The following is a 13,115-nucleotide window of genomic DNA, read 5'->3' as shown; positions in this document are numbered from 1 at the left end:
GCTTGTTTTATTTTTCCTCAGTCTCTCTTTGTGCAGGCATTGCTGTGTTTGTATTAGGAAAACACATGGTGTACCAACATTTCCAGCACAAGTAACGCTTCAGGCAGTTTCAAACTGCTGCATGTTGCTCAAGGACTCAAGTAAATCTGTTTTTTTTTTGTTTAGTTTTTTTAAGGGAATCCACTTCAATCCCCAACATTATAAAATAATGCATTCTTTAAGTTGAATACAAGATGTTGTGGTATCGAGGCCTCAATATCAGATGCTTTTTCAGAGCAGTCGATGTTGGCAATATGCAGTCATAGATAAAGATAGATCTGACAGCATTCTGAAACCCTCAGTACTTATACTTTAGAGGATAAGACATTTAGTTATTCCTTGCTTGTAGTTTAAGATGTGTATTTTGTTAACTTAAAACTGAAGAAAAAGCAGAATGTGCAATAATTACAATGAAAGTGGTCAACTTTCAGATGTAATAAGGATAAAATAAAATAAAATAAATAAAATAAAACTGCTTGTTTTTTCAAATGAATTCACCGGTGGTTGAAGTGTTTAGAAAATGGAATATTTATTTTCAATATGTAGTATTTAAGTAACAGCTTACAGTTTTTTTTGTAACATTTTATTGAAAAACTGAATAATTCTCAGGCCTAATAATGAACAATGGATTTATAGTGAGTAGTACTTGGCTAGCAACACAAAACACATCAGAAAAGGTGTAAGGTTATGGTTTTGTTGTGGCAATAATTAATTAACATTATAGTTCCGTGTGTACAACATTGGCGATTTTATTCTCTCTGATGTAATGTAGCAATATTATAGAAATGTATGAGACGTGTATTTGTAATTATGTTTTTGAATCACATTGCTCGTAAAGGACATTGATTCATTTTCAGTTGAGACACATCTGTAATATATTTATAATAGTCATTATGTAATCAATCAGTACTGTTTTCCACATTATTCTAAAACATTAAAGTTTTCCATACGTAATCTAACAACATTGTAATAGTTTTACAGCATCAGTGAATGCTAATGGAAATAGTGTGGTTACGATCAGTCTATTTTTTTGGTTCTCACAACACTGAACAGAATGCTGCACTGACCTATCTAGGAGTCTACAAATTTACATTGTCTATTCATAATTTCACAGAAGGAGAATTTTCTAACCACATTGTCATGACACTACATTTTTGCTAGCACACACTTAAAATAATTATATTTTGTTTTTGTTTTTTTGTTAACGGAAATCAATGTTTTCAGTCACTGTCAAGCTCATAAGATATCAATGAGACTCAGCTCAACACATTATTTTTAAAACGCACTGCTCTTTCTTATTTGAGCACTGAAATCCATGTCGCCTTCCTAAGAGCATTGCATATTGCTGAAGAATAGCATGATTTTGCTTCTTTCAAAATGCTTTTTCTTTATTTTACCTTTCCTTTTCTCTTTACCAGCAAACATCTCAAGGTTTCCCAGTAGGCACTATATTTTGTCCTCTCCTGTTTTTCTTTTCACATATTTTTTCTTCTTTGAGCTGAAACTATAAGATTGTTTTACCTGTCCATACCTGTCCTCATTTCACTTTTCCACATCTTTATAACTGGGTTTCCAATCTTGATACCTTTTCAGTAGGATGTGTAAGTGAACACTTGATCCTAACTGCAAATATATTTGTTTTTTGTTGTTTGTTTATTTTTCCACCCAGACATTCAATGAGCTGTTTGATGCGCACAAAACAGAAGGTGATATTCTGAGTATTGTGTCTAAGGCAGAAGAATTTGAGCAGGTCAAGGTGAGTGCATTATTGATTAAAATCTGGAGGGTGATTGAAGCGATCAGCTACAGACCCCGAAGTGTAAAAGTTGTATATAAAATACCTTGACTTAAGCCTTTCTGCGCAGGCATTTACTCGTTGTTTCCTCATTCTGTTGTCCAAATAAGTAATGTATGGGCTGTTAAATGGACAAAAGATGTGAAAGTTCACCCCACCTGAGCAGCGGTGTGGAAAGGTTTTCCTACTGAACTTTGACATTGTGCCGCTGTTTAACTTTTATTTTTTCTTTCCCTGTTTTGTTTCCCCCTGCTCTCACAATAATGCCTCACTCTGGAATGTTCATTATTAGCCAGCTCTAAGTAGCTCATGATTAATGCAGAACTTAGTTTGGGAATGTTTGTATTTCTTTATAAGTAACTGATGAAGCTCAATGCATTCCTTCAACACAGTTGTGTAATGCCCCATGAGGTTGCAAATGCCTTAAAATGGGTTTAGTAATAATTATGGTTTTTTTTGTTTTTGTTTTTTTATCTCAATAATACACAGAGGTTTTTATTTGAAAATGGTGTGAGTGGCAAGGCCATTGTGACTTTTCTACGGAAAAGTTGTTTTGTTTTCTGAGAGCCTCTTTAAGTTACAAATTACATGTCCAGTTGTGTAATGGAATTTGTTTTATTGTATATTGAAATTGGATAAACACAGATGGCAAAACAAAAAATAATACCCTAATAATGCCATTTCTTACATATCACATCAAATGTGATTAAAACATCAAAATCTATATTTTTTTACAATCACTATACCCTACAGTAACAAGCACAAGCTATGAATGCAGATTGGACACAGTTCTGGCTGTGATTACATTGGAGGTGCTTCTTCAATAGTAGTGTTTTTCTTTGCTGATTGATGGGTTTCATTGATTGATTGATTTAAGGTCAGAGATGAAGAGACTCAAGAGTTGGAGCAGTTGCTGCAAAATTACTGCGAGCTCCCCGCTGCCGGTGGGGTTGAAAATGGCTACGGGAAAATCAACATTCTGCTCCAGACCTACATTGGGCGTGGAGAGGTGGACAGCTTCTCACTTATCTCAGACCTCTCATATGTAGCTCAGGTAAGAAGTGGCAGATTATTTTACAATTAAATCTTTACTTTCCTTGGTTGAATTTTTATCCCCTTTTTTGGATTTTTATCCCCTTGTTTTTGTAACCACAGTTTCCATCACACATTACCAAGTTGTCTATCTATCTTACCAGGTAAAGACACTTTTGTAGGCTGTGCATTATTATTTTCAAAACATTAAAAAATAAAAAAATCCAGAATATTACATTTTTAACAACATTAACATTTGCATATGGTCTTTATAAGACCATGAGAAAGTATTTAAATATATTTTAATGTATTTTAGTGTTCAACCACTTGGCTCAGATGAGGTGTTGACAGTATGGATTTTAGCTGGGCCTAAAAAAGCTTTCCTCTTTGGTCTTTTCAAAGGAAGAGGTTCCAGCAGTACTTAATTCTGACTGCATTATTTATTGTCAGTGGGAAGGAGGAACCAATTAAAGGAGACCCAACCCAAGACCCAAGTTGTTCTTAACATCCTACATCTATGTGTGTGTCCGTGTGTGTGTGTGTATACACACACACACACACATGCACATAGTGGCTATAGGAAGTATTCATCCCCCTGGAACTTTTTCACATTGAAGGATTGTTTCCCTTTGATTTACACAACCTACTCAACACTTTGAAGAGGCAAGAACATTTAAATTGTGAAAAAACATTTAATTAAATATCTTGGTTAAATAAGTATTCAACCTATTAGTCAATACTTGGTAGGACCACCTTTGGCAGCAATTACAGCTGTGAGTCTCTTGGAGAAAGTCTCTACTATTAAACATCTGGATTGTGCAATATTAGTCCATTCTTCCTGGCAATCTTATTGAAGCTCTGTGAAGTTGGATGGAGACGGTTGGTGGACAACCAACTTCAAGTCTTGTGACAGATTCTCAATTGGATTCAAGTCTGGGCTTTGACTGGCAACTCTGGGACATACACTTTCCTTTCATTTGTGAAAGTGCTGTAAAAAATATAATTACTGATAAATGTAAAATGTACAACAAAAGTTAATCTGTTAAAATTAAAAATATTAAAAGTAACTTTTTATTTAAATTTGTATTTTATTTTTAATAGTGTAATTTGATAACAAATCAGACAGTGTACCCAGGAATCAAATAAATATATATACAGTGCCTATAGAAAGTCTACAAATTTCACCTTTTGTTGCCTTATAGCCTGGAATGCAGTAAAACAGTTTTGTTTTTCATTTATCTACACATCCTACCGCACAACTTCCAAGTGAAAAAAATATTCTATATTTTATTCGGAAATGTATTAAAAATAAAAACTGAAATACTTTGGTTGGGTAAGTGTCCACCCCTCTTGTAATAGCCAATCTAAGTTAGTTTTGGTCTTGCAACAGCCTTTAAAATCACACACCAAGTTAAGTGGCCTCAAGTGTTAAATTGTATAGATTCACATAAGTTAAATGTGACTTATTTCAGCTATAAAGATAAATTCAGCAGTTCCTGTAGGCTCCCTCTGCTGGGTAGAGCCTTCCACATCAAAGACTCAACCATAAGTGGAAAAAATCCTCATTTAAATGCATCTAACTTGTAAGGCACTGACAAAACAAAATGTGACAAAGTGGGTGTAAACTTTCTATAGGCAATGTAAATATATATATTGTGTGTCAGTGGTGGGGGTAGTGCCTGCACTGCCAGGCTCTGTAAGGCGGGGCTCAGGATACACTCATGTGTTTTGGTGCAACGTGGTTTATTTAACAGACACAGTGCACGAGAAACCAAAATACATACGAAGCCAAATAAGCACCTAGCTCTTTGTTGACCATACCTAAACACATATAACAGGTCCCTCTCTATACATGTAACTAATGTAAACACAAACACATCAATCAGAAACCATCCAAACCTATAATCCAATTCCCTTTGTCAAAAGCCAAGTCCAAGTTTGTTTCCATAATTTCACCATTAAGTTTACTTCTGTCTCACGCTTACACTCCCACACTCCAGGCTCTCCTCCTGCCTCCCCACAACAAGGATGTTGGGCGCTGCCTGTTTTTATGGAGGAGGGGAGCCAGTCACGTAGGGAAAAGTGGGTAGGAGAATCAGTTCAAATTGTTCATGGTACTGGACTTTGGCTTTGAACTTTAACTACAGGCTAGGATTACTGACTGGATCGTTTGCTGTCTGTGTTCGCGTTTATATTTAGTATGTGTTTAAGGAGGGACTAGATTTGTTTTGCTTTGTATTTGTCTTTTCACGAGCCCTGTGTCTTGTAAATAAATTATACTTTCACACTGTAACCTGCCCTCAGTTTCCTGAGCCCCACCTTTTAGTGCCCCAGCAGTGCGTGCAGTTCCCCAACACTGCCACAATATATTTATATTTATATATTATATATATCCACTGAACTCATATTGGTCCTCACATGTTTCTTTTGTAATTGATTCCATGTGTTCAAATATTTCAAATACTTATCTGCAAATTTCCTCTTTGTTCCTAATTTCTTAATATGTGTATGTGTTTCTGGTTTTTGAACTCATTGCCAGTGTGAACAATTTGTCCAGATCCACTTTTTCTATTGACCAGATCTTTGTCCCGATCCAAGCTTGTCTTTTATAGTGCTTGTGAAGATTTTAAGCAGTATTGACAAATTAATAAATCAGTATGCAGTTAATATATTTATTAAATATTTATTATTTTTAAAAGATGGTGGATGACAAACTCATTGAGACAAATGTTGAACAGTTAGAATTATCATTGAGAAGGTGTTTGAACAGTGCAAGTTATGTTATGACTTATAGACTTAAAGCCAAGGACCTACAGAATACAGTTAGGTCCATAAATATTTGAACAGTGACACAATTGTAATCATTTTGGCTCTGTATGCCACCACAATGGATTTGAAAGGAAGAATCAAGATGTGCTTTAAGTGTAGATTTTCATCTTTAATTTGAGGGTAGTTACATCCAAATTGGGTGACCGGTGTAGGAATTACACCCATTTTATATGTGGTGCCCCCTATTTTAGGGGCTCTAAATTAATTGGATAAACTAACATAATCATGAAGTAAATTGTGAGTTTCAATGCTTGGTTGCAAATCCTTTGCAGTCAACAACTGCCTGAAGTCTGGAACCCATAGACATCACCAGATGCTGGGTTTCGTCCCTGGTGATGCTCTGCCAGGCCTGCACTGCAGCTGTCTTTAGTTCCTGCTTGTTCTTGGGGTGTTTTGCCTTCAGTTTTGCCTTCACCAAGTGAAATGCTGCTGAATTGGATTCAGGTCAGGTGATTGACTTGTCCATTGCAGAACATTACACTTCTTCGCCTTGGAAAAAGTATTGGATTGCTTTCGCAGTATGCCTCGGGTCATTGTCCATCTGCACTGTGAAGCTCCGTCCAATGAGTTTTGAAGCATTTGGCTGAAATGGGTGTAATTCCTACACTGTTCACCCAGTTTGGACCTTCAAATTAAAGCTTAAAGCACATCTTGATTGTTTCCTTTCCAATCCATTGTGGTGGCGTACAAAGCCAGAATGATGACAGTTGTGTCACTGTCCAGATATTTATGGACCTAACTGTATTTTCCCAGAATCTAGAACATCAGTTCATAAAAGAAATGTGAAATCGCACAACCTGGATATCTGTGGCCATAGCCCATGCCTCCAGCCTCTATTCAACACAGTTATTTGACGATATCCTGTGATTTCATGAGTGAAAAATTTAATTTCCAATGAAACCAAAACAACCAAAAGCCTTGTGGAGACAAAACAACATAGGCCTACAAAGAATAGTTAATTGCACCTACTTTCAAGTATAAGTTTTCCGTTTGTTGAACACTGATTGAGCCTGGAGAAAACATTAAAGATTCTGCATGTTCCAGTGAATAAAATACCTTGCATCTCTGGTGGCACTCCATAGAAATCAAGAGTGGCAGTCAAAAGATTGCAGACTTCACTCAGTTCAATGCAAGAGATCAAAATAGCATTGGATGTTAGGTCATAAAACAACATTTCCTCTTGTCTTTCTCATAAAAGCTTTGACTCCATTCCATTCATGATTTTGTCAGTTCTTTGACGTACAGATAGAAAATTCCAGATTTTCTTCTGTAGATTAGGTACTGCTTGTCTGTGATGTCTGAATGCACAAAATCACTGCTTCTTCTTTACTGAATTATTTCTCTTCAGAATGCAGCTCGAATTGTCCGTGCACTGTTTGAGATCGCCCTGCGCAAGAGGTGGCCTGCCATGACGTATCGACTGCTGAACCTCTGCAAGATCATAGACAAGCGCCTGTGGGGGTGGGCAAACCCACTGCGTCAGTTCCCTATACTGCCAGGGTCTATCCTTACCAGACTGGAAGAAAAGAATCTGACAATTGATAAGCTGAAGGACATGAGGAAGGATGAAATAGGTGTGTTTGCTTGTCATAATTTGTAAGCATATTGTTGTATATTGTTACACTGATCAGAGTTATTTATTGTGACTATGTATACCTTTAGTTCAAATAATTATGGTTATAAGTATGTTTTAATTTTATTCTCCTTTTATTCTCCCCATAAATAGGCCACATGTTACATCATGTGAATATCGGGTTAAAGGTCAAGCAATGTGTCCACCAGATTCCTTCTTTAACAATGGAAGCCAACATCCAACCAATTACCCGCACAGTGCTCAGAGTGAGGCTAACCATAAACCCTGACTTCAAATGGCATGATCAGGTAAGAATTGTAACAATTGCTTATGAAAACGCAACACTATGAAATCAAACCAATAATTTCTCCATGTTTATGCTTAGAACTTCACACTATATTAAATGTACATAAATGTACAAATGGAATTTGAAATTGATGCTAATACATCACATTGTTAGTTGTATTTGCTTTATTAGATCAATTTGACCAAGGAAAAAGTAATTTTAAGAAAATGTGCTCATATGTGACCTCCCTGCACTGCATCGTTGAATTAATTGTCAGGCAGTCTTGAAGATATTAAAATAGTCTGTGTACAGGAATAATAAAAAATAAAAAATTCTAAGCATCCAGCTATTGTTTCACAATAACAGCACAAAGTAAGCAGTGTAGAACAGTTACAATATTGGAAAGTCAGTCTTAATTGCAACAAATCTTTAACTTAGGTGCATTCATACAGTAGTTATTACAAAATCACTTGCAATCCTAGGTATGTCCAACAGGAAGCCTTGGGTCACATGACTAAAGAATGCTTAGGATTACATAGTTATAGTAATGTAACAAATGAGCCTCGTAAAATTACTAGTAATTTTATGTAAATTAATTTGTTTTTATAATTATATAATTTCAGTCAGTTAGTAAGCTGACTTTGTGTTTACAAATTAGATAAATGTATAGGTCCTGTGCTTGATTGTTCACTTTCATATACAAATAACTTTTTTTCTCTTAGTATTCTTCCACAAAGTGTAACTTCATATGAGCTTTTATAGTTGCTTTCTGGATAGGCAGATCAGGAGTTATAAGGCTTTATTTCTCTATGATAAAAAAGACCAGGTGGCGGTTTCACGGAAATGCTAAGCAGCTCTGATCACTGAACTATAAAATGTTACACTAAATCTTCCCAGTATCTCTCAACTTAAGGACCAGCTGTGCTGGCAAATTTAATGCTGTTTCTCGTTGGTACAAAAATTGGACTTTTTGTTACAGTTGGGTCTAAGCATGATTGGCCTGTTGTTAGATTATGGTTTAAGCCTGCATAATAGCAATGCAGTTGCATCTTCAACTGAGAACCAGATGGACAAGTGTGATTGACCCGTTAGTCCGAGCCCTACTCTCTTTATCTCAGTCTTGCTCATACATACACACAGACACACACCCATACTCCACGGACCACTTATCAGTATAGAGCCTCTGTATTATTGCCAGCTTAGCTTGTAAAGGCTTAAGCTGCTGGTGACTCCCACCTTTTGAAGACACAAAGGCAGTTCTGTGAGTATAATAACCTCCTGAGTGGTCATCCAATTTCAAATGGAAAGACAAACGCCTGAAAGGTGGACTTTGATAGCACAAGCTCCTTGTGCAGTTGAAATCGATTTGTATCTGTAATGACCATCCTAACCACGCTGCAATACATCTGTTATGCTTACTGCTGAGGTCACTGAAGAGTATAGATATATAGACGAAAATGGATTCCATTGTGTTTTGAGTTATTCAAAAACAAAGGGATGTGAAATTGAAATTCTGTACATCTGTCCAGTTGTTGGTTTATCATTTATTTTTGAGCTCCACTGTCTAACCTAGGAATAAATCCATGAATTCATTACAGGATAAATATGTCAGATGAAACTCTGGACAATGGAAGAGGACACTACTGTATTTTCTTCTTGCACTTTAATAAGCTTCACACGATACATCCACATCAGTTTTGTTGCATATTTTCTAATTAAGTCACTACCTCCTGTCAAAATGTTTGACATAATGAAATGTATTTATTTTGTCTAAAGCGCATTACTTGCTAGTCTTTCCATTTGCTTTAATTTAGTTTCATTCTAATTCTCAAAGTAGCTCCATTATTTATTAAAATATGATGAAAAATACAAATAATAAAATACTTTTTTTTTCCAACATATATAATATTTCTCTACAATGTGAAGTTACATACATGTATGCCTAAAGCTCAGTTTGTGTACCCTGAAGATTTACGAACACTAAAATACCTCATGGTATTAGATTACCAAATTAAAACTTGTAGAGATTATAGACTCCAAACAGGCATTATGTATTTTATTGAGAGGCCAGGCTTTAACTGATCCTTGCCAATTTCTTGAAATAGGATAGTGGGATTTCCTAATGTGTGAGCTACTTATGTCTGAATGTGCTTTGCTTGAGCAGATTAAAGACAGTATTTGGTGTATGTTAAGAAACAAAACAAACTATAAAAACAAAAAACAACAGTGGAAAGTCTGATTATACAGTAATTGGGTTCACAATAGGGTTACCCACCACCCACCTCTGTCACTGAACTATTTTTTACATGTACAGTTCTGTGCCTACATAGATGTGAAGAATAGAGTTACTATTCTGTGTATATTATGGTAGCCTGTGAACATATCAGTTAGAGAGGCATCCCCTTCAGTCACCGTTGAGAAATATTGCTTCCATTGAAAGCGGTGGTGCTGCTGTACACCCAGGCAACTTGTCTGATTATTTAAAGGCTTCAATCCCGAATTGTCAGAAACCGTAAGTAAAATGCTCATTATCAGGTTTAATCTGGGTCTTCTAAATCCAGGAAAACAAAGGAAAACTGATAATAGTGCTCACTTTTGATCCCTTTGAGGTATGGGATTGTTTCAACAAAAAAATCCTGTACTTGCAATTGAGCTCTGTATTCACTGATGCTCTATTTTGTATCTGCTCTATTGCAGTACAAATTATTTACCACCATGTTATACTTTTATTTAAAAAGGCCTGTTTATGACCAATCAGTGATGCATGTTCTTTTCATAGGAGAGTTGAAACAAAATACCAAAGGCTTAAGTGTAATCCTCCCCATATGGACATATATGTACTATAAGCCAATGTACACATGTATGTTTATTTGCCAGAAACCAGCTTAAGCAATTGTCATTTTTTTCCATATGTCTGCAGAAATCCTTGTATACAGCAGCATACTGTTTAAATACAGAATTAGCTATTATTTTGTAATGTACTTTAAGCTGTTTCTTCTTGATCTGCAGTATCTGCTATAGTTGATCTTTGAAATGCAGAAATAAAACTGCTAATAAACCTGGTACTGAAAAAATAATGAATAAATACACTGAATGCATATTTATGTATTTGTTTTATCAGGAGTAGTTTATTTAAATTAAAGAGGAACAAACCACCAACATAAAAAACAAACAAACCAACAAAAAACCTTTGTTTTTATGGGAGGTTATGTCTTTTAGAAAACTTTGATTCGCATTAAACAGAAAACTTAACGAGTTCCACAAAAGAATCCTTCTCAGTCAAGCAAAGAAACTATCCAAGAAAGTAACTAGTTTTTCTCTGATGGAAGATAGCCAGTTTCAGCAACTATTAAGAATCCTCTACTTTCTAGCTCTGTGGAGAAGCAATTTCAGCGGCTTGCACTGCACAGTAATATTGAACTCTCTGAAGGTGCAAATGTAGTTTCAAGAATGGATTCGCAGCTGGAATTAAAATAGTTTCCTCCTGAAAATGTTTTTCAAATCCTGGTCATGTTTGAGGTCTGATCTAAAATGAGACAGACTAGGTCTGATATAGGAGAAACCTCTTGGCCCCACATCCCAGTGGGATTGAAAACAAAGGGCATAGACCAAATGTGTCAAGTTTTATTATCCCAGATCAAACACTGCATGATGGGGATCTGTAGTCTTCTCAATCATCTGTGCAGGAAATAGGTAATGGTTGTGGGCTGGCAGGTTATGGAAAATACTTTATTGATCTATCAGCTAGATTTTGAGATGGAATTATCCACGTTGCCAACCTTCTTGAAAAATGAAATTCCTACCTTTCTTTCTTTCTTTGATGCGTAAATGCTAAGAGTGGCCTGTTTACTCTACCGGTAGCTTGAGAAAATATAACTCAAGAGCTGTTAATGACTAACACATCAAATCATAAGAGTTCTTTGTCAGTAGTTAAGAATTAAGCTAAATGCATTAAAATACTTTTTATATCAGGATTTATGCCTTGGAATGAAATGTATGCATCAGTATTAGTAGTAACTGTTCTAGCATTTTTCTGATTAATTAACGTTGAATAAACTGTCAATACTACAGCGAATGAATCTTATGAATCTGCTCGAGAAATTCAGGGTTAATCTTGACTGATGTGGAAGTTATACATTCCTCAGTGTCCAGAAATTTATAATTCTTGAAACTTATTTGCCCACAGTGCAAAATTAGGCCCAATATGGTTATGACAATGACAAACAAAAGACAGAACACACACAAAGCAAAACCTGGTGGCTTGACCCTGAAGATACTTTTTGTAGAATTATTATATTTGCATCCCATGCAAAGAAGTCTTTTGGGTAAATTGGATAATTTCAATACATTTCTAGATGCTTAGTCGGAGATCACTTGAAACAAAAGGACAGTGCAATGTTTAAAATTTGTAAAGAAAAAGTTTACAAATGAGAGGAGGCCATTCGATCCATCGTGCTAAACAGTTTACAAAAACTCCCAAACATAAAACGTATGTTCTAAACAAATGTTTTCTGAAAAAGTATTAAAATGAAGAATTTATCATATAAAAGCAGCACTTACAATGTATATCTGTACTAATTTAATGGGTCTGTATCACACTAGGAGATCTCCATACTCATGTTATATCTATAGCAGAGTAATTCTGCCTTTTTTCCAGTTTGAAAAGTAAATTAAAAATATCACCATTTAAAAAATATCACCATACTAAAACCTGTATTATTTGTCTACTTCAATGCAAATGCCTTCAATTCCTATCACTCCTTTGTGTGTGCATGCATGTGTGTAAATAATAAATGATCATTCAAAAGCAAACCTTAAGCTGAAGGGTTATCTTTTTTTTTCCACATAAAATTCTGTCTTACAGTTACCTTAATAAAAAAACACAGGCAGGTGAAGACTACTAACAAGCTAAACAAAAGGACTATTCACTGTTCCTGTGAATAATCTATTTGTGGTCAGTTGTTTACTCTGTTTCTTGCCTGTGTCCCTGTTTAGGTCCATGGATCAGTGGGAGAGCCCTGGTGGATCTGGGTTGAGGATCCCGCAAATGACCATATATATCACTCTGAATATTTTCTTCTTCAGAAAAAACAGGTGTGGTTTCTACTGTTTTGAAAATGGTCCTGTTTTTTGTTAGTGGTGTCAGTCAGTTTGTAGACTTAATAAAAATAATAAAACTAATATGCATTATTATATTCATTTTTTCCAGGTTGTCACCCATGAACCCCAGCAGCTGGTGTTCACCATCCCGATCTTCGAGCCAATGCCCTCTCAGTACTACATCCGTGCTGTTTCGGACAGGTGGCTCGGAGCAGAGGCAGTGTGTATTATCAACTTCCAGCACCTCATCCTGCCTGAGAGGCACCCCCCTCACACAGGTAACACTGGAGAGCATCGGCCTCATGTTAATAATTAATGATTTCAGAAAGGCTAATGTGGTGCTGGGCGAGGAAAACCTTATTGAACTTAAAATGGACATGCTACATTTCCCAGTATTTACCTAGGAAGAGAATAAAATGCAAGTAATTTGCAAACCCAATAATCGCCACCACACTAGATCA

The 13,115-nt window shown here is 35.8% G+C and overlaps 1 protein-coding gene across 1 annotated transcript in view; it reads left to right on the top strand.

The window, feature by feature from the left end:
* The window catches only part of ascc3 (activating signal cointegrator 1 complex subunit 3), a 312,947-nt gene that overhangs the window by 242,005 nt on the left and 57,827 nt on the right, over positions 1 to 13,115 (top strand). Inside the window, exons 19-24 of the mRNA XM_066701745.1 lie at positions 1,709 to 1,795; positions 2,712 to 2,888; positions 7,044 to 7,269; positions 7,422 to 7,576; positions 12,550 to 12,648; positions 12,764 to 12,932. Of these exons, the coding sequence (XP_066557842.1) occupies positions 1,709 to 1,795; positions 2,712 to 2,888; positions 7,044 to 7,269; positions 7,422 to 7,576; positions 12,550 to 12,648; positions 12,764 to 12,932 (913 nt within the window). The remainder of the gene's footprint in view (positions 1 to 1,708; positions 1,796 to 2,711; positions 2,889 to 7,043; positions 7,270 to 7,421; positions 7,577 to 12,549; positions 12,649 to 12,763; positions 12,933 to 13,115) is intronic.

The sequence above is a fragment of the Amia ocellicauda genome, chromosome 1 (genome assembly GCF_036373705.1).
Source record: "Amia ocellicauda isolate fAmiCal2 chromosome 1, fAmiCal2.hap1, whole genome shotgun sequence".
NCBI lineage: Eukaryota > Metazoa > Chordata > Actinopteri > Amiiformes > Amiidae > Amia > Amia ocellicauda.
The sequence above is the reverse complement of the archived record's forward strand: the minus strand, read 5'-3'. Positions and strand labels throughout refer to the sequence as shown.